The 19,909-nt window shown below is 29.6% G+C and overlaps 1 protein-coding gene across 1 annotated transcript in view; it reads right to left on the bottom strand.

The window, feature by feature from the left end:
* Positions 1 to 19,909, bottom strand: part of LOC145319165 (tyrosine-protein phosphatase 10D-like) — a 74,454-nt gene that overhangs the window by 16,975 nt on the left and 37,570 nt on the right. The window contains exons 13-25 of the mRNA XM_080161074.1: positions 15,548 to 15,604; positions 15,205 to 15,316; positions 12,136 to 12,262; positions 9,248 to 9,323; positions 7,202 to 7,365; positions 6,798 to 6,915; positions 6,559 to 6,645; positions 5,408 to 5,465; positions 4,860 to 4,983; positions 3,517 to 3,643; positions 3,199 to 3,266; positions 1,114 to 1,177; positions 697 to 846 (exon numbers count right to left, since the gene is read on the bottom strand). Coding sequence (XP_080017200.1) covers positions 697 to 846; positions 1,114 to 1,177; positions 3,199 to 3,266; positions 3,517 to 3,643; positions 4,860 to 4,983; positions 5,408 to 5,465; positions 6,559 to 6,645; positions 6,798 to 6,915; positions 7,202 to 7,365; positions 9,248 to 9,323; positions 12,136 to 12,262; positions 15,205 to 15,316; positions 15,548 to 15,604 — 1,332 coding nt within the window. The remainder of the gene's footprint in view (positions 1 to 696; positions 847 to 1,113; positions 1,178 to 3,198; positions 3,267 to 3,516; positions 3,644 to 4,859; positions 4,984 to 5,407; positions 5,466 to 6,558; positions 6,646 to 6,797; positions 6,916 to 7,201; positions 7,366 to 9,247; positions 9,324 to 12,135; positions 12,263 to 15,204; positions 15,317 to 15,547; positions 15,605 to 19,909) is intronic.

Raw genomic sequence — 19,909 nt, 5'->3', positions numbered from 1 at the left:
ATGTACATTACGAACGGAATAAAAAATGTTTAGTCGACCAACCCCCCTTTCTCATTTTTAATTTTGGTATTAAAAAAAGATTAAATTTCTTTTTTTTTGGGGGGGGGAGGTTTTTTTCTTTAGCGATGGTGATGGCACCCTCCCCCAAAACAGCTATAAACCTTCCCAGGACCTATGAAAAGCTATACTGAAATGGAGAACCATATCGGTTCAGCGGTTAGCGAGATCCTTCGGTAAAAACAAACAGACAGACAGACAAACAGATGGACATCCTGTTACTTTATAATGAGGATAATATACATCACTCAGTTTTATAAGAAAATTTTATTTCAGCTTGTAATGTAACCTCGTTACCAAACAACCTTTTTTCTATTCTCCAGAACTTTATTGGATTAATGTAATAAATATTATTTTAATCAAGAGGAGCTTGGTTGTGGTTGTGGGGATACCAACAGAGGCGTCCAAGCTCATTTTTTTTTTGAGTGGGGGGGTAATCCTTATATCATAGAGGTATTTTTTTTATTGGGGGGGGGGGTAAAAATTGAAAATCCAGAATTTTGGGGGTGCCTACGGCACCCCCAAATTCATTTGGGAGGGGGAGGGGGTAATCACCCCTTAACCCCCCCCCTTGGACGGGTTTGGATACCAATGGTGAATCACGGAAAAAATAAGGTAAATTGCTAAACTGAAACTTACATTTGAAGTAATATCAGTGGCATTGATGTAAGAAACTGGCTGAGGATGTAACCGTTCTTGTCTGTCCTGAGGTCTGGACTTGACATCTCCAGAAACTGTCCACAGAGTAATGTTGTACAGGCGTCCAGGTACGAGGTCCAAGAAGGTAACCTGTAAATTAAGAAAGCATTATTCTAATTACAAAAGTAAATTTTCTATAAGTATATGAGCACATAATTAAATATAATATTCTTTATGATGCTGGTAAAACGTGTTGCTTAAGTCAAAACACATATATAAAAATTTTTCTTAAAATCGTTAACACTAACAAATGAAATTATGGCTTTTATATTAAAAACTTAGGTTGTATTAAGATTTAGAAAAGAAAAGTTTTGAAAAATACTCGATGAAAAGAATATTGATTCTGTCTTTGCATACCTTTCTATTTGGATCAGAAGCACCCTTTTCTTTGACAGGAATATCTGGATCAGATAACTGGAACCTAAGTTACGGATTATATAAAAATCTTATTTTTTGACATAATTTTTTGAAATCATCTATTTCAAATCTAGCTTAAATTTCCTCATTCAGACATCAAATTTAAGAATACTTTGTTTGTCTCTGTCTGTCTGTATATTTGTATCTGTATGTATGTTTGTCACTATGTGTCTGTATATCTGTATCTGTAAGTATGTTTGTATCTGTGTGTCTGTATATCTGTATCTGGAAGTATGTTTGTATCTGTGTGTCTGTATATCTGTATCTGTAAGCATGTTTGTATCTGTGTGTCTGTATATCTGTATCTGTAAGTATGTTTGTATCTGTGTGTCTGTATATCTGTATCTGTAAGTATGTTTGTATCTGTGTGTCTGTATATCTGTATCTGTAAGTATGTTTGTATCTGTGTGTCTGTATATCTGTATCTGTAGGTATGTTTGTATCTGTGTGTCTGTATATCTGTATCTTTAAGTAAGTTTGTCTCCGTCTGTCTGTATATTTGTATCTGTAAGTATGTTTGTATCTGTGTGTCTATATATCTGTATCTGTAAGTATGTTTGTATCTGTGTGTCTGTATATCTGTATCTGTAAGTATGTTTGTATCTGTGTGTCTGTATATCTGTATCTGGAAGTATGTTTGTATCTGTGTGTCTGTATATCTGTACCTGTAAGTATGTTTGTATCTGTGTGTCTATATATCTGTATCTGTAAGTATGTTTGTATCTGTGTGTCTGTATATCTGTATCTGTAAGTATGTTTGTATCTGTGTGTCTGTATATCTGTATCTTTAAGTAAGTTTGTCTCTGTCTGTCTGTATACTTGTATCTGTAAGTATGTTTGTCACTATGTGTCTGTATATCTGTATCTGTAAGTATGTTTGTCACTATGTGTCTGTATATCTGTATCTGTAAGTATGTTTGTCACTATGTGTCTGTATATCTGTATCTGTAAGTATGTTTGTCACTATGTGTCTGTATATCTGTATCTGTAAGTATGTTTGTATCTGTGTGTCTATATATCTGTATCTGTAAGTATGTTTGTCACTATGTGTCTGTATATCTGTATCTGTAAGTATGTTTGTCACTATGTGTCTGTATATCTGTATCTGTAAGTATGTTTGTCACTATGTGTCTGTATATCTGTATCTGTAAGTATGTTTGTATCTGTGTGTCTGTATATCTGTATCTTTAAGTAAGTTTGTCTCTGTCTGTCTGTATACTTGTATCTGTAAGTATGTTTGTATCTGTGTGTCTATATATCTGTATCTGTAAGTATGTTTGTATCTGTGTGTCTGTATATCTGTATCTGTAAGTATGTTTGTATCTGTCTGTCTGTATACTTGTATCTGTAAGTATGTTTGTATCTGTGTGTCTGTATATCTGTATCTTTAAGTAAGTTTGTCTCTGTCTGTCTGTATACTTGTATCTGTAAGTATGTTTGTATCTGTGTGTCTATATATCTGTATCTGTAAGTATGTTTGTATCTGTGTGTCTGTATATCTGTATCTGTAAGTATGTTTGTCACTATGTGTCTGTATATTTGTATCTGTAAGTATGTTTGTATCTGTGTGTCTGTATATCTGTATCTGTAAGTATGTTTGTCACTATGTGTCTGTATATTTGTATCTGTAAGTATGTTTGTATCTGTGTGTCTGTATATCTGTATCTGTAAGTATGTTTGTCACTATGTGTCTGTATATTTGTATCTGTAAGTATGTTTGTATCTGTGTGTCTGTATATCTGTATCTGTAAGTATGTTTGTCACTATGTGTCTGTATATCTGTATCTGTAAGTATGTTTGTATCTGTGTGTCTGTATATTTGTACCTGTAAGTATGTTTGTATCTGTGTGTCTGTATATTTGTATCTGTAAGTATGTTTGTATCTGTGTGTCTGTATATTTGTACCTGTAAGTATGTTTGTATCTGTGTGTCTGTATATTTGTACCTGTAAGTATGTTTGTATCTGTGTGTCTGTATATCTGTATCTGTAAGTATGTTTGTATCTGTGTGTCTGTATATCTGTACCTGTAAGTATCAAAGGTGGAGCGCTGCTTCGGTGTAGGTGTGTACCGCAGCACCAAAGATTCAGTTGTCTAAATTTAAATGGATTGATATAAAAAAATTCGTGGCAATAAACTAAAATGCATTTGAAATTGGAAATGAGAAAAAATTAGTTGAATGAAAAAATAAAAGAGTTTCAAATGATGGCCCACAGACACATTTTTATGTTTTCTCCAAAATAACAAATAAAAATACTAAGCAAGGTATGCCTATGTTGCGATGTTTCACAACTATGTGTCGAGTGTCAAATTCAAAAGTAACAACAACATAATAGATAAATACCTCTTGTTTATTAATGATGATAAGTTCACTGGTACAAAGTGGCTGAGTTCTGATGTTCGACTGTTTCGTTTTACTCTTCAAATTATAGGACTGAGTTGTTATACTAAACTGGTACTCTACTCCAGGTCTAAATATATTTACAAAAACAAAAGCAATAAGAGTTATATTTAAATGTTGACAGTTTCTGGTGAGGTGAAACCCAGTGTTTTGGGAATGATTTTTGTTTGTTTTCAGAAAAGATGACAATAGTTTCTGATATTTTAAAAGATTTCTGGAATAAGGGTTGTGTGATGTGAGACGACATTTTTTTCCCTTTTCTAAGAGGTAAGGGGAGGGAGACGGAAGCGAAAGCGCGGCATTGTGTCTCTGACACGCTCTGCACATGCGGGGCCATGAGGGCGCAGTTGTTGTGTTGATTTTGAGAAGAAAGAAGAGATTATTTTCTTATCATTTTTGAGGGGTATAATACCTATAGGAGCATAGATCTGGTAATGGTTTGGGTGCTTAATGAATATGTCTAAGAGGTGAGAGTTTATGATTTATTTTAACCATCCCTAAGTATGAAAACTTGTGTGTTTTGAGTGGCGAAAACCGAGAGATATTTTTGTGTAATGAATGTTTTTTTTATGAAAAAGATATTTTTTTAGATTTTCCTGAACCCCGGAGTTTTGTTATTGAGTAAATATTTTCTTTAAAAAAGCTTAGATGTCTTTTTTATTTGTCAAATACCTAAAGATTTGATTTAATTCTTTAAAAATTAAACAGAGTCAAATCAGTCATAACACCAAATATTTTTTTAGTAAGAATAAGCACGTGATCTCTTATTTTATAATGATTTAAATGTACTAACTATGTATAATTTTTTGGGATTGTCAACTGCTTTTATAGAGTTTAATAATACTTGGCAACCACCTTCTTGATCATTTATCCCAATCCTGGCCAGTAATTCTATAATTAGGCGTGCATTCGCCGTAAATCGGGCTTTCCAGCATAGAATCCGTAACACCAAGAGAGGGAGGGGACATTATGCTATTAATTACTCTAGTACTCAAAGTTTTATAACGACGTCTTATTTGTTACCCAAAAACTTTGGATACTGAATATTGATTGGTTAGTTCAAAATTAGTGGTGTCCGTCCACACGTTTCAACCAATGATTCTAATCTGCAGAAGAGGAAATCTTGTTTATCCTTATTGGAGATGTATATCAATTTATCATTCATTGTCGTATTTCTTAACATCCATGGGTTAAACCCAAACCCGGTACACCAACTAACCATCCTTTAAAAAGCCCATTGATTACCTTAGATTTTATTTTAAATTAAAAAAAGATATATGGATTACCTTAAATTTTCAATCAGGACAGATTCCATGACCCCCTGTGAATCAGTGAGAAAATCTGCTTGGATTTCTTTATGTCGCAACTCTTCTGGATTTCCAAGTGGGTACCAGGTCACATAGTACAATTCTATACAAACATAATTATGCGCTTTAAAACGATTAATGAAGGTTGTTTTATTTTTCTCTCATTTCTTGGTCAATTAAAGATTTCATTCACGCCATAAAAAATTTGTCCAAATATTAGACACTGTAAATTTGTTTATTGTATGTCAGTAATATGGCAGAATTTTAATGTTGTCCTCAGACCAAATTTTCACCCAAATACGAAATATTTTCTCTATTAAACAGATAAAAAAAATAAACTCCACACAAGTAATTATAAAGTGCAGTGGAATATTAGAAGAGGGCAATTCATTTATTATTAATTACCTATCCGTGTTACCCTTTAAAAATAAAAGAATATATAAAGTTTTTGGTTTGTTTTCTGAAATAATAAGTAAAGAAACACCCTATGACAAATAAATAAACTAAAAGTAGATTAGTAGACTGACCTATTCTTCCCTCTGGTCTAGGCCATTTCAGGGTGATGTTCTCTGCATCCAACTCAGTCTTAATAATAGAAAAATTCTTCAGTGCAGGATCTTTAAATCATTTAGTGGTGCGCCAGATCGGGGCGATCTAGATCGGCGCACCTGATACCAATCTTTAAATCAAAATGGCATAGGCGAACCGGCTCAACCAGTGGCGCGGCTCTGGCGCGGCAGTTACACTAGATGAGTGTAACTACCGCGCCAGATCGGGGTGAACCGTATTTAATAAATAAATATTTTTTTCAATTAGTTTTAATATTGTATTGCAAAACTATCGTGAAAACATTTCTATAATTATTTTAAAATAAATTATTTATTGTTTTATCATAAAACAATATATAACTTTATAACTTTAGCCGTGTCAGTTATAAAAGTTTTATATAAAATATCGTACTGACACAGCTAAAGTTATAAAGTTGTACCGGCGCATATCGGACCGCGCCAAAAATCTTTTAAAAATCAATGTTTTTTAGCAGTGGCTGTGGCGCGCCGTCGGCCCACCTCTAGTGCACCCCAATCCGGTTCACCACTAAAATGATTTAAAGATCCAGCTCTGTATTTTATAATACTTGTTATTAATATTGCATGTCCTATGGCAATTATTTGTGTAACTAAAAATATCTATTTTCTTAACCTTTTTTAGTATATATCTGATATCTTGTATACTAGTATCTCAACGACTATCTTATATGATCCTATTTATCTATCTGACTATCTATCAACTATACCAGTATCTCATTAACTATCTTACAAGATACTATCTATCCACCTATACCAGTATCTCATTAACTATCTTACAAGATACTATCTATCTGGCGATCTATCAACTATACCAGTATCTCATTAACTATCTTACAAGATACTATCTATCCACCTATACCAGTACCTCATTAACTATCTTACAAGATACTATCTATCTGGCGATCTATCAACTATACCAGTATCTCATTAACTATCTTACAAGATACTATCTATCTGGTGATTTATCAACTACACCAGTATCTCACTAATTATTTTACAAGATACTATCTATCTGGCTATCTATCCACTATACAAGTATCTTAAAAACTATCTAATTTGATACTATCTATGTAATTCTAGTACTACTATACCAATATCTCAGTAACAGGATGTGGAGCTATAGTTTGAGTAACTTCTACAGGTTTGTCACTGGCAACTAGGTGGGAGAGAGAGTCAACCTGTACAGAAAAATATTAAATCAAGGATAAGAACAAGTCAGTTATATTTTATCAACTTTGCATGCATTAATGAGATGCTTTATAATTTTGACGTTTTTTCAATACTTTGCTATTTCTATAACTGCCTTGTTACTTCAAAGAATTATGTTAACCTGTATTATGAACTGTTGTCCAGGTGTCATATCTTTCAATATATATTCAGTAAGATCAGAAGGAATAGAACCTATTTCAGTCCATTTTTTTTCTTCTGCTCCTTCTATGGGTTTATATCTAGATAAAATTATGATTAATACAGGTATTGGTATAACCAACAATAATTTCATCTGTTTTTGGGAGACTACCTTAGTATAAACTAAGATTATCCCAAAAATTAATCTGATGAATTTTCACAATATTTTTTTTCAAATTGATTTAGTTATTGGTTTTATATCCGTCTTTATTCCTATTTTTCTTAATTTTCTTCATAACAGTTTCAATAGTTCAGTTAAAATCTTATAAATAAAGAAAGATAGTAAAAATCTATAGACTTTATAAAATAATATTATAAAATTTTTACCTAATAACATATTCAGTATAAAGTGACTCGACAGGTTTGAGCCAGGTGAGGGTAACAAAGTTGTCCCTGACGGCCAGCACAGATAAATTTCGCGGCGGATTTGGCGGAACAGCGGTAAATGTAAAGTGCGGCTCAGATCTCAGATTATGACTCAAAGCAAATGTCTGAACACAAAACATATAAAATATTAGTTATCATTGAAACTTTTAAAGATAATAATTGTCGGAACATAGAAAGAAAACAAAGTAGCGGGTTTAGTCGTATTTTCACAGTAGCTAGAAATAGGAAAAAGCTACTGTGAAAATAAGACGACACACGCTACTTCGTTTTCTTTCCATGATCCTAATGGTCTCTTCATGTTTTTAGGCTTACAAACTTCCAAAGACCGCCAATTTGAACTAAAATCCGAATCACAAATGCATAGTTTTACTAGATTTGGAGTTTCATTTAATCTAGATAAAAAAAACTTATTCTCGGATACGGTTTTTGTAACAAAATTGGCAGATTTATTATCAACGCATTTGAATTAATATCCCAGTACACTGCGAATTTTAAAAGAAAAAAAGTTGACCCTCAAAATTTCACCTTAAAGTGATACTTTTCTAATAGTTTATAGTCCACTAACTCATGAGCAGTAAGAATTCAAATCCATTAAGTCCCTTCTAACGAGATATTGGCAACTTTTTGCACACATTTTTGCAAACGGCAATTATTTCCTTTATTTGAAGTTTTGGATAATAACATTTTCATAAAAGTTTTCAGTAATAATCATTTAAGATCCATTGTTGAGAAAAAATAACTGATAAAATGTGTTTCCATGCAAAATGAGCTTAAAATCTAATGATTTTAAATATTTGCGATTTAATGGTAAAAAAGAATATTTTTTTCTTTTTGATAGCCTGAATATGTTTAATTTTGTTTTTTATATAATCTATTCTTTGAATAGACATGCATATTCTTACAATTTTAAAAAAATTTAAAAAATCAAAAATCGAAATTAATCAAAATTTATCTAGAGCCTTTGAAAAATACTTTTGATATTTTTAACCTATATAATCAATAAAATCAATGAAAAATAAAAAAGTTTTATAAAACAAACTTTTGGAAAAGGTTTAAGATAACTTCATAAAATTAGCATTTAAGTAGGATATTTTTCTTGTCTATTATAAAAATGCAAATTAAACATAGTTAACGAATATTTAATTAGCAAGAATAGTAATAGAATATTTCAATAACTACTTAAACCTTTTTGTGGCTATGTTATTTATTTAAACAGAAAATCTATTTTGTCAGAATTATAAAAATAATGAAATATTTTCAAACAAGCTTGCAAAATAAACGTAATTTTATCAAACTTCCTCACAGTTTTTAGAAGATATTGTTGTAAAATATTAATTATTAAAATAAAATCTTTAATTTACAATGTTTAAAACACCTAAAAGTAAATTCCAAGCAAAATTAGATTTATTCTCTAGATTTAGAGTAGCTGCGCTACTTAAAAAAACATCTAGTATTGAAACCTACAGCTGATCAAAAATCAATAGTCATAAATTGGTGGTTTACAGATATCTAAACATATATATACACCTTACAGATTTATTTTTAAGATGGAATGTAAAGTATATTATACGAGATGTCATTTAGTCAAATTTTAAACAAAATAATTTTTATTAATTCATTAACAAAAAATAATGTTATAAATTTAAACTCACAAAGAGACTATTGTGTATTTTATTATTATGTTCTTTCTGCAATCTGATTCAAAATAAACTTTTTCTCTCATTCAAGTCAGGGATGAGTTTAGTACCAAAAATACTTATTAATAATAATAAACAACATCCTTATAAGGAAATTAAAATCTATTTTCAAAATTTTCAAATTCATTTTATGCTTAAGAAGGGACGAGAAGGAATTGAAATTCAACATTAACTTGTTATTTTGCTTGTATATTTATCATATTTGTTTACAGTTTATTGGTAAAGTTTGGTAATACTTTATTTCGAGTCTATCATGCAGTGAGTATGGAATAACTTTGATAAAACTTACCTTGATATCATATGCTGCTCCAGGGTAAAGATTTCTTAGAGAAACAAAAGTGTCTTCTGTCTGAATACTGACAGGCCTAAAAATAAACAATTTAGAATTAGTCTTTGTCAGTAAGAAAGTATTTCTTTAAAATATTTTAGCAATGACCCTTAAATAGCTAAATATGAAAAAAATGCGTTTATTAAAAGTAAAGAAAAAACATGAATAAGGTTATTAGTCACTTCAACCATCATAAATTTTACAATAAGAAGTATACAGTAAAAAATTAAAGGATTAAAATGGAGTTTCTATTTTACAGATCTTTATGACGAACCCAACTACATTGTGCGATAGTGTTTTGTCTTTACTGACATGGTTCAATTTTTTCTGTTTTTAGTTGTTGTTACTAATCAATTAAAATTTAACTCTGACTTCAATAGACCGTGGAGGCAAATTTAGAAAGACATTAGCTGATCCAATTCTATAGTAAATCAGTGAGATAATCATCACAACAAGTTACTCAGCCTATTACATTTACAAAAATAATGTGATATTTTGTTATTTATTTTTCTAGTCACAGAACACTACTTGTTAAATTGGTACATTCATTTGTAAATCAAACAAAGCTTTTCTATAATTTGTGATTTTTGAAACAAATCGTTACTTTAGATTTTTCATGAAGTGCAGTAAAAATAAATTATAGATATATACTATATTTTTTTCGAATAAAAGAAAATTAGTTTATATTTGTAAATGATTATTATCGATGAACTCCATCATACATGAGTTGTATTTTTTCCCTTGTCCCAAAAAGTTTTAAAGCTGGCGAATGGGAAAACAGGCATCATTGACCAAACTAGTGTGTGTGGGGGGCAGTCCAATAACCCGGCACTCTCTGACTGTAATGCATTTTGTCATTTTTATTTAAAAATAGTTATGTACTGTAATTACATATGTAATTGAATTTAAACAACTTTATTATAACATTTAAAGCCATTAATTGAAGTTCTATTAAATAACAATATTAGTTAATTTCCTATTTACAAACATAATAGACATAAAATTGTATCTTCAAACATTGTTAATCTAAGAAACGCTGCCAAACTTTTCTATTTTTAATCTGTCAACTGTACTATGTTGATACTTGATTAAAAAAAACATTGTGTCTGTGAAATAGAATAAAACTAGTATGTTGGTCAAAATGTCGACGAAAGTATTATGGTAAATTCGCTAGAATAACGATATATCAATATTAAGTTGCCATAACTAATTTTTAATAATGCCACATAGTCAACAAAATAGCACCAGCTTCCACAGGATAATACTTATTACTTGGCCTTTTTAAAGTTAACAATAACATTAATTAAACTTAAACATATTTAAGTAATGCTAAGGTGCGTAAAACTTTATTTAGAAACTAGCAATTTATGAAGAAGAAAAAATTGAGCAATGCGCTTTTCTAAGATATTGCACAGCACTTTTGCAAATCCGTTTTGGTATTTTATAATTAGCAAAACTTACCAACAACTTGACATTTATAAATAACACACTTAAAATTTTTTTTTTTTAAATCAGACATAATTTTACTAAAAATGCGCACCAAAGCAAAATTAACTCCTTTTATTGAAATAAAAAAAACCTTTTAGATAAAAGTTTCAATTTAATTAAACGACCGTTTTAGTCTTATAATTTCATTTCTTTTTTACAGAGTGAAAAAAAATAATTAAATTTTCAGGTGACAAAACAAACTGCTTAAATACTAAAAATTTAAAACAGAACAAAATAAAAAATTTTAAGAGTAAAATTTTAGACAAAGTACAATTCTAAAATTACTTAGAATGTTAACAGATTTTTAAAATAGTAATGCATATTTACCATTTATTTCATGATGTCTTATTCATATAGGTATTATTAATTTATACTATATAATTTCTTTTACTCATGTCTAAATAAGGACGATTACGTTTAATAAAATCTGTTGAAAATAGTTCGCTTAATATAAGAGAGTACATTAGAGAAAAAGGTTAAGAGAAAGAGAGTTAAACTAAATAGTAAAAGTAATAAAGAGAAAATTATATTACAAGTGTATTTATTCACATGAGGAACGAAAGATATAAGGAAGAACAGACAGATGGACAGAAGAATAACAGACAAACTCGATCACTTACCAAGTAACTTCGCTTTTAAACCATTTTGTACGAGAAAAGTGAATATAAATTACTGCAAAATAAAAACTTTTTAAGGCATGTAATTTGATTCTGAAAATTTTAACCATTTTCTCATTGTCATAAAAGTCTCGTGAAAAATATTTTTATAAATTTTTTTCTTCAATCTAAAATAGTATTCTTAGTAGCAAAGCTACTTTATAAATTAGTTATAGTCAAACCACAGTTAAGAATGATGATGGGATGGGGGTGGGGTAAAGTTAGTTTGATAAATTTGCTAGTTTTAACCATCAAAACAAAGTTGGATGAAAATCATACAAAATGTAATAAAAATAGCATAAACACAGAAAAAAAACTCATTAATAATAATTAATTTTAGTTTTGCAAAGGTGTCATTACTAGTTAAATGACTCTGCATAAATAGCTAATCTATAGATTGTTTGATCCGTAAGTCTGTAAATGAAAGAATTATTATCAAATTACCTCGTTACTTAACATTAACCGTGAATAAATATATGCTTATGCTGCTGCGTGCTTCAATAAAATTTTAAGTATTTATATTTGTAAGTTTTAATAAAATCAATAAACTTACAATACTTTGCTAGAAATATACTTAAACCTGTTTCCCCTTATTTAACAGAAGCACAAAATTAATCGCGCGGAAAAATATTTTCATTGTTTTTTCTGTTGTCGATTTTGTGGGTTTGATATAGGTAAAGCTTCCAGTGGAACTAAAGTACTTACTTTCCGGTATCATTTCTTGTGTAAACAATGACATAAGTTTCCTGTTTGCTAGTAACATCTGTCCTCCAGGAGAGGTTGAGTCCACCTGGCATTGGCTTCACTACCTCAATAAATGGAGAGGATGGTCCTAAATAAAAAAATATTACTTCATACATATTGTGTTCAACGACGTGTCTATGAAACACAAAGAGGAAGAATGGTTCAAATATAATTGATATATGTAGAGATGATTTTGCTAGAAATGTGGGCGAATAACAACTAAATTCTTACCTTTTACTTACGAATTTTGACATCCGCTCTAAATTAAAATTGATGTAGGTATATATACACGCCCCTAAAGTTTGTTTTTCTGCAGTAATTATAAAAGTAAATGAGAAGAGGAAATATTAAAAATGACATTTTATAAAGTTTTGTTATAATTACCTAGAATCATTTTAATCTAATTTAAAAAGTTTTAAAAGCTATTGATCCATCTTAACCCAAGACTACTTTATCAAACTAACAGCTTTGTACAGCCAAATGTAATTTAAAAAGTACATAGTTTACCTAGGATATAAGGAATTCTGATTCTAAATGAAAGCAATATTTGTTATTACATAAGAATTACACAAGCTTAATGTCTCTTTGTGCATGTATAAACGTTAATACTAGCACAGATAAAATTAACAAACATAAAGTTGGACAACTAGACACACACACTTTTTTTCCCGATAGTTTATACCATATATTTCTGATATACATCATTATAAGTAATTCTAAATAAGAAGTAAAATGCCATTCAAATTATTCAAATAATTAAAGCGGAAAATTGTTGGTTATGTTAGATCTTCGGGAAGGGAGGGGTGGTTTCAAAATAAAATTGTCAGTAACATTGTTTAATTACTTTCTTATAGTAATAAAAATTAAAATATAATTCAATAGAATTATTTATTTATCATTGGAATATTAGGAATAAACAAATAAAACGATGGACGGACCACTACTTTTGTTTGGTTCAGGAGAAAAAATAATAAATCCTATTTCTTACAAAACAACTTTACGTTAAATAGAAGAACGTTTGAAATTAAGAAGTAGTTTTTTATTTAAATTTGCTTTTTAAAATTGAAATTTTATAAGAACTATCAGATGTTTGAGTAGAATATCATCAAATACGACATTTTATTTGTATTGGTTAGTATATTTTTCATTCATCAAATAAGGGTTTAATTTGGGATATTGAATTCATATTTGTAACAAGGTTTTATACTTAGTTAGTTTACCGCGAACAAAAAAATTAAAATCCTGAAAATTTATTTATCGAATCTATTATACTACATGATTCAGTATGGCTGAGAAAAGCTATTGCTGTTTAGTTGGAAAACATTTCAATTTCTAATGAAAATAGTCTTTTTTTAAGTTTGGCTTCTAAATAGGGGTGCAATTTTTTCTAGGTTTTTATTTTGCAATTTGTCATGGTTAATAGGAAATGTATAGAAGAACAGGGACAAGAATATAAAATAAATGTTCTAAGACTATGTAATAAACTCAAATCATTATATTACTTTTATAAAATTCTAAGTTTCTCTAGGAATACTTCAGGGAATGGGGTAAGGGAAATGTCCACCCACCACTTTCAATATTAGTTTTAATAAGAAAAAGTTAAAACTTTTCTTGTGACGTGGGGGGGGGGGGGGGGGATACTTTTTTAAGTGGCTATTTTTTAGGAAATGGAGTTGCCCTCTCCCAAATTAGTTAAAACCTTTAATTTTTATATGAGAACCATTTAAGTTCAGTAATTAGCGAGATCTTTGACTATTCTGACATAAATTCTAGACATGTTCTTTTAATTTTTAGTGATGGAGGGTTAGTCATGGGTTAACACTCTGGAATAAAAGTATTTCCCTCTCCCTCCCCCACACAAAAAAATCTAAAATGATGGTAGGGTACCCCTTGATGCTTTAGGGATGCAACCTCTAGTAAATTCTAATTCAAGTATTCTAGCAATTATGAGCAATTACATCTAAAATTGTTTACGGTGACAGAGTTGGAACAAAAGATTGAAACATTTTAGATTTATTTCTTTTATTTAATCATTACTTTAATTTCAAAAGAAGGAAATTATTTAGTTTTTACTAACAAAGCTGCGTTATAGTTAGAACCTCCTGTCGATAGTTTTACATCAAAAGTGTTGTTTTAAACGTTGTAACGTCACTGTACTTGAGGAAGTACATAATTTTAAAACTTTTTTTATTCAAAATTGTAATAACCAGGACCCAATTATTTGAATTTCATTTTCATTACGCTTTTATAATGTTGGTCCGTGTTCTTTTTATTTGAAATACAAAACTGTTTATAACTAGATAATTCCAAATCTTTATTGATTAAATAATAAATGCTGAGAACTAGATGGGCTAAAATATATGCAGAAGTACAGTAACAAAGAAAAAAAGAAAACTATGCCTACAGATTTAATAAACAATTAGAAAACCTTAAAGTATTTGGATTAAGCTATATAAGTTGGAAAGAATTTTAATGTGTATAATAGATTTGAAATCTGCATAAAATTTTAAAGATTTTTTATAAAATTCGTTTTTTGTATAATTCTTTATCTAAAAACGCAAATACAATTCAAGTTAATTAATTTTGACATCTGTGATTGGTGGATTGAAAACTATCTGCGCTATGATTGGAGAAGCTTAAGTGTCGTACATCATTCAACCAATTAGAGCGCCGGTAGTTCTCAATACATCTATCACAGATGTCAAAATTAATCAACTTAGACTGTATTTGCGCTTTTACATAAAGAATTATATAAAAAACGAATTTAATAAAAAAAATCCTTAGAATTTTATGCAGATTTCAAATCTATTATACACATTAAAATTCTTTCCAACTTATATAGCTTAATTTGGATGTAGAATAAGTAAAAACCAATGAAACAAGGCCTAAATATTAAAATAGCTAAATCCAGTCCTTTAACCTTAATCAGAAAATAAGGTTAGTAATAAATGAATGTATGATTGGATACTGCGGCTTCTTCACATGATATCCATTCACATTACCATCTATCTATTTTGTTGTTTTACTTACTTGTAGCCTGGAAAACTGTCATGCCTAGTGACTCCATGCCGTTACTGATTGCCTTCACAGTGATGCTGTAGTTTCTGCCAGGTTGCAGGTTAGACATCGAGAAGGCTGGCGTCTAAACAAATTTTAAAATTTCAAAAGGTCTTTCGTTACAATTTTGTAATTAGAATATTATAGTAACAATAACTGGAAATAAACTTTTGTAGAAGAAACAATTTTTAATGTTTTTTTTTGCAGTAGGATGATATTATGTAATAGTAAGGTAAGACCAGCTGGGTTATAGCTCCCCAAAGGACACAGAAACATAAATATTTTAACATTGAAGAACATAATTGTGGTTACTTACATCAACTATAACACTGCTAGAATCTCCATTGAAAGTTTCCATCTCATGATATTCAACCTAAAAGAAACAAAAAAATAATAAACTAATATTGAATTTAGTCGTTTCATTAATCAAACTTTGTGGCTTCTCCAGAAGCCTTTTTCAAAATGGATATACTGGAACACACCCCTTAACATAAAAAAGCAATATTAGTAAGGTGATAAGAGATGTGTTGACTATCCCTCTCCCAACTTAGTTATACTGAACCCAACCATGTTTCAATTTTATCTTTCAGTGCAACACATTTTTTAAAAATATTTTTAGTCATAAACAACGATTTTACTGCTGTTTTTTTTTCTTTGGGTGTTGTTATTTTCTTGTTATATATACAAAAAAAACATTAACTAGAATAAATTTCAAGACAATAAATTAGCATAAAAAATTGTATGGGAAATTCGCATAAATGGACATGAAAAAAACAGTAATCAGGATTTTGCCTTCATTTCACAATTGAAAAATGAAAAGAAGTGGAAGATTCTAAAAAAAGTAAATAAGAACTTTAGGATATAAGAAAAGTTTTGTTTTAACAGTTAGGGAGTTGAATCCATTTTTATAGAAGCAGAAACATAATCTATGATTATGGTTTGGACCCTCTAAAACTGTAATCTACCTTTCCACTTTCCCCTCTCTTGGTGAAGATATCTTCAACGCCGATACGATTTTTGAAATGTAAGATTCTACTTTCCCTTCTCTTGGTGAAGATATCTTCAACGCCGATACGATTTTTGAAATGTAAGATTCCACTTTCCCCTCTCTTGGTGAAGATATCTTCAACGCCGATACGATTTTTGAAATTTAAGATTCCACTTTTGACTCTCTTGGTGAAGATATCTTCAACAAGAGAGACAAAAGTGGAATCTTATATTTCAAAAATCGTATCGGCGTTAAAGATATCTTCACCAAGAGAGGGAAAAGTGGAAGGGTAGATTACAGTTTTAGAGGGTCCAACTAGGGTTGGGCCGGATACTTTTTTGGCCGGATACCGGATACCGGATATCCGGCTGATTTCAAATGCCGGATATCCGGTAACCGGCCGGATATCCGGCCAACGCCGGATATCCGGCAAATATCCGGTTATCCGGCCAAATTACCGGATATCCGGCCGGATATCCGGCCAAATTACCAGATATTAAATAAGAAAAAAAAATTTCTTCAGAAATCTTATATAAATTTACATAAAGTTAAACTTATTCAGAAAAAATGTTCTTCTAGCTTCAATAATAGGAAAATTATAGCCATTTAAAATTTTAAAAAGCAGAGATTTTTGGTGTTAAGTATGAAAAATGATAGAGCCGGATATCCGGCCGGATAGTTTCAATATCCGGCCCAACCCTAGTCCAAACCATAATCATAGATTATATTTCTGCTTCTATAAAAATGGATTCAACTCCCTAACTGTTTAAGAGTAAATAATTACAAATTTTTTTAAAGAAAAATCTCAACTTTATCTTTTTAAGTACGATTTCTCATATAAACTATTTAATATTTTAATACATAGAATTTTTTTGTTTATAAATGTTTAGATTCTAGAATATGCCCCATTAAACTTAAAGAAAAAATGAAAATGCATGAATGATTAAGTACAATTAATGTAAACAATCCTCCTCAAATTTGTAAACTTTCATTTAAAACAGAAGTAAAGGTTCGAGCAAAGCTTTTATTTAGTTCATTTAGATAATTTATTCCTTACTTAAATGTTTTACTTAATATATAATAAAGGGCTTAAATATAAAATACTAAGAAAATTATGTAATGGGACTGCTTTATTATGCTTTGCTTCTTTGCAAGTTTTCATCCCTGCTGATAAAAAATGCTAGGAGCTATCTTATAGTAATTTACTAACATTAAATACCTTTTGTGTAGGTTTAATTTTGTATCAATTGTGTTCAAGTCCATTTGTCAACATTTTTTAGCAAGGAGAATAGTACATCGAGTTTAAAAAAAATATTTTAATAATGTACACAAAAGTTTTATTTATTTTGTTTTTTTATATTTTTATATATAAATTGATATTAAGGGAGTGGTAGTACTTTTATGTTTGTTTCTTTATTGCATAGGTCAGGTTAAGTTGGGTTAGAATGGCCACGCAGGGATTTTTCATAACGAAAAAACTAACGCCATCTAATTTTCAATTTGTTTCAAAGAAAAGGGGGGCGGTGATTGGTGTTATCACTGCTCCACAGTGTGAAAGAAATCACCATTAAAATTATACAAAAAAATATCCATTTGCTATTTATAACTCGCTACGTGGAACCTCTACCTAATACTACACATGAATTAAAACACAAATTTTATCAAATATAAGCTAATAGCATTGTTAAACATTTATTTGTTAAATATAGCGCAGATACTATTTAATGATTGTTATAATAAGGATGATAACATTCTTAAAGGGCGAATATAGGTTCGATATGATATGAGCTTATATCAAAGGTGCCATTGCATAGTTTTAGAATATCTATGTTAAATTTAAAAATTCAAAAAAATCCTTAAGTAGATTTTACAATTTTCGTGTTTTCTTCAACATATGATAAATGAGATGGCCTACAAAATTGTTTATTTTAGCCCTTTACAAGACTTTTTTTGACTAGTTCTCTTAAGTTTAATTGATTATTTCATTGGCATGCATCTTAAATGATAATTAAAATGTTTATTTTATTTAATTATATAGTATTTTATTCAAATTTTAAATAGCGTCAAAAATTTTGCTTTATAGTGCATCATAAAGATAAATATTAAGTTTTTAAATTTATTTTCTCTACTAAGATTTTAGATTTATTCATGATGAATACAATTTATTTATATAAAAATATATAATATGTAAAATATATTTACTCTTTGTAGCCTGGGTAAAGACACAAACATGATGCAACTTTTAGCAAACAAAAATAATATTTTAATTTTGAAATATTTTTTTAAAATTAGTTTTCAGCCCTCCCTTTTTCAATGTACTTTTACAAAATTATGTTATGAAAAATTTATTTGATCAAAAGTAAAAGTTGCAGCATCCTTTTTTTTCCCATTCCTTTCATCTTCATTATGACTATGATTGAACAAAAGCTTTATAATACAACCTTCCGACGCAGCCTTGTGTGATGCAGGGATGTTTGGATTTCTTAGGGAACCACACAAGTTACGCGAAATGGCGTAATTATATCAACGAATCAGTTCGGTTTTAGGCTAGAAACGGACTTATACAGTTAAATATGTCAATGTCTTTAAGTTATTTATAATCTATATAATTGCACGCTTGAAATAAGCCCATATCATATCAAACCTATATTCGCCCTTTAAAACTTCAGCTTTAAAATAAAACGAACACCTGAATAAAGTATAAAAAAATATATTTTGCTGCAAAATTGCTCAAATACAAGTTTATAGACATACTAACATTTGCAGGACTTAATAATTCATAGGGATGCATTGATTATTACATTCAACTTTGTTGCCAGAGGAATCATTATTCCAAAAATTAGATGAATAATTTAGTTATATAAAAATTGTTGTCGAAAAAGTTAAAAAAAACATCTTCATGATTTGAATTGACCTACGGACTTTCTGATAACGATTACAAGTTACATAGAGCTACGCTTTCTAAATACCCAACCCAAGTTCAAAGTCATAGGACTATTCTTAATTAACGAAAAGAGCTATCCGTTACTGACGTACGTATGGAACCATTATGATTACAGAATTTTTTTCATTTTAAATTCTTTTGTTGGAATAATTCTTATCAAAATTCCACTCCCCTATCTCTCTAGCACCATATGTAATTGTTGAATATATTTCTCGAATACTTGTCACCCTCCCCTATTTAAAACTATTCCACCCTTTATGAATTTATTTCAAAATTTGTTTTGCAATTTTAATCCTGGATTCGTGTCTGATAAATATTCTTGCATTTATAACTATTGTTTTGGAAATATAATCATTAGAAGTAAAAAATAAAATGTTTATAAATTTTATTTTAAGTAATTTGTTTCTCTAATAAAAATCATTTGTATTGTTAATAATTTTAACGAAAAATCTAAGAATCACTGCTTCAAAAAATTTCTAGGTAAATCTATTGTTAAAACCAAATTTTACTCACATTTTTTTTTCTTTATCTTTTTTTGTGTAATACACATTGAATGAAAACCAGTTGTTATTGGCATCGTTTTCACGGGCGTGCGATCAAAGGGGGCATTTGTCCTCATCATAGCGTCTACAATCGAACCCACTATGCCGAATTCTAGCTTCACCTTCCCAAATAAGTCTAAAAGTCGAAAGTAATACCAAAGCTAGAAAAAAAGGTAGAGGATCCAACGTACATCTCAAAAAAAA

This window comes from Acartia tonsa, chromosome 5 (assembly GCF_053477335.1).
Source record: "Acartia tonsa isolate MP-2025a chromosome 5, ASM5347733v1, whole genome shotgun sequence".
NCBI classification, from domain to species: Eukaryota; Metazoa; Arthropoda; class Copepoda; order Calanoida; family Acartiidae; genus Acartia; species Acartia tonsa.
The sequence above is the reverse complement of the archived record's forward strand: the minus strand, read 5'-3'. Positions and strand labels throughout refer to the sequence as shown.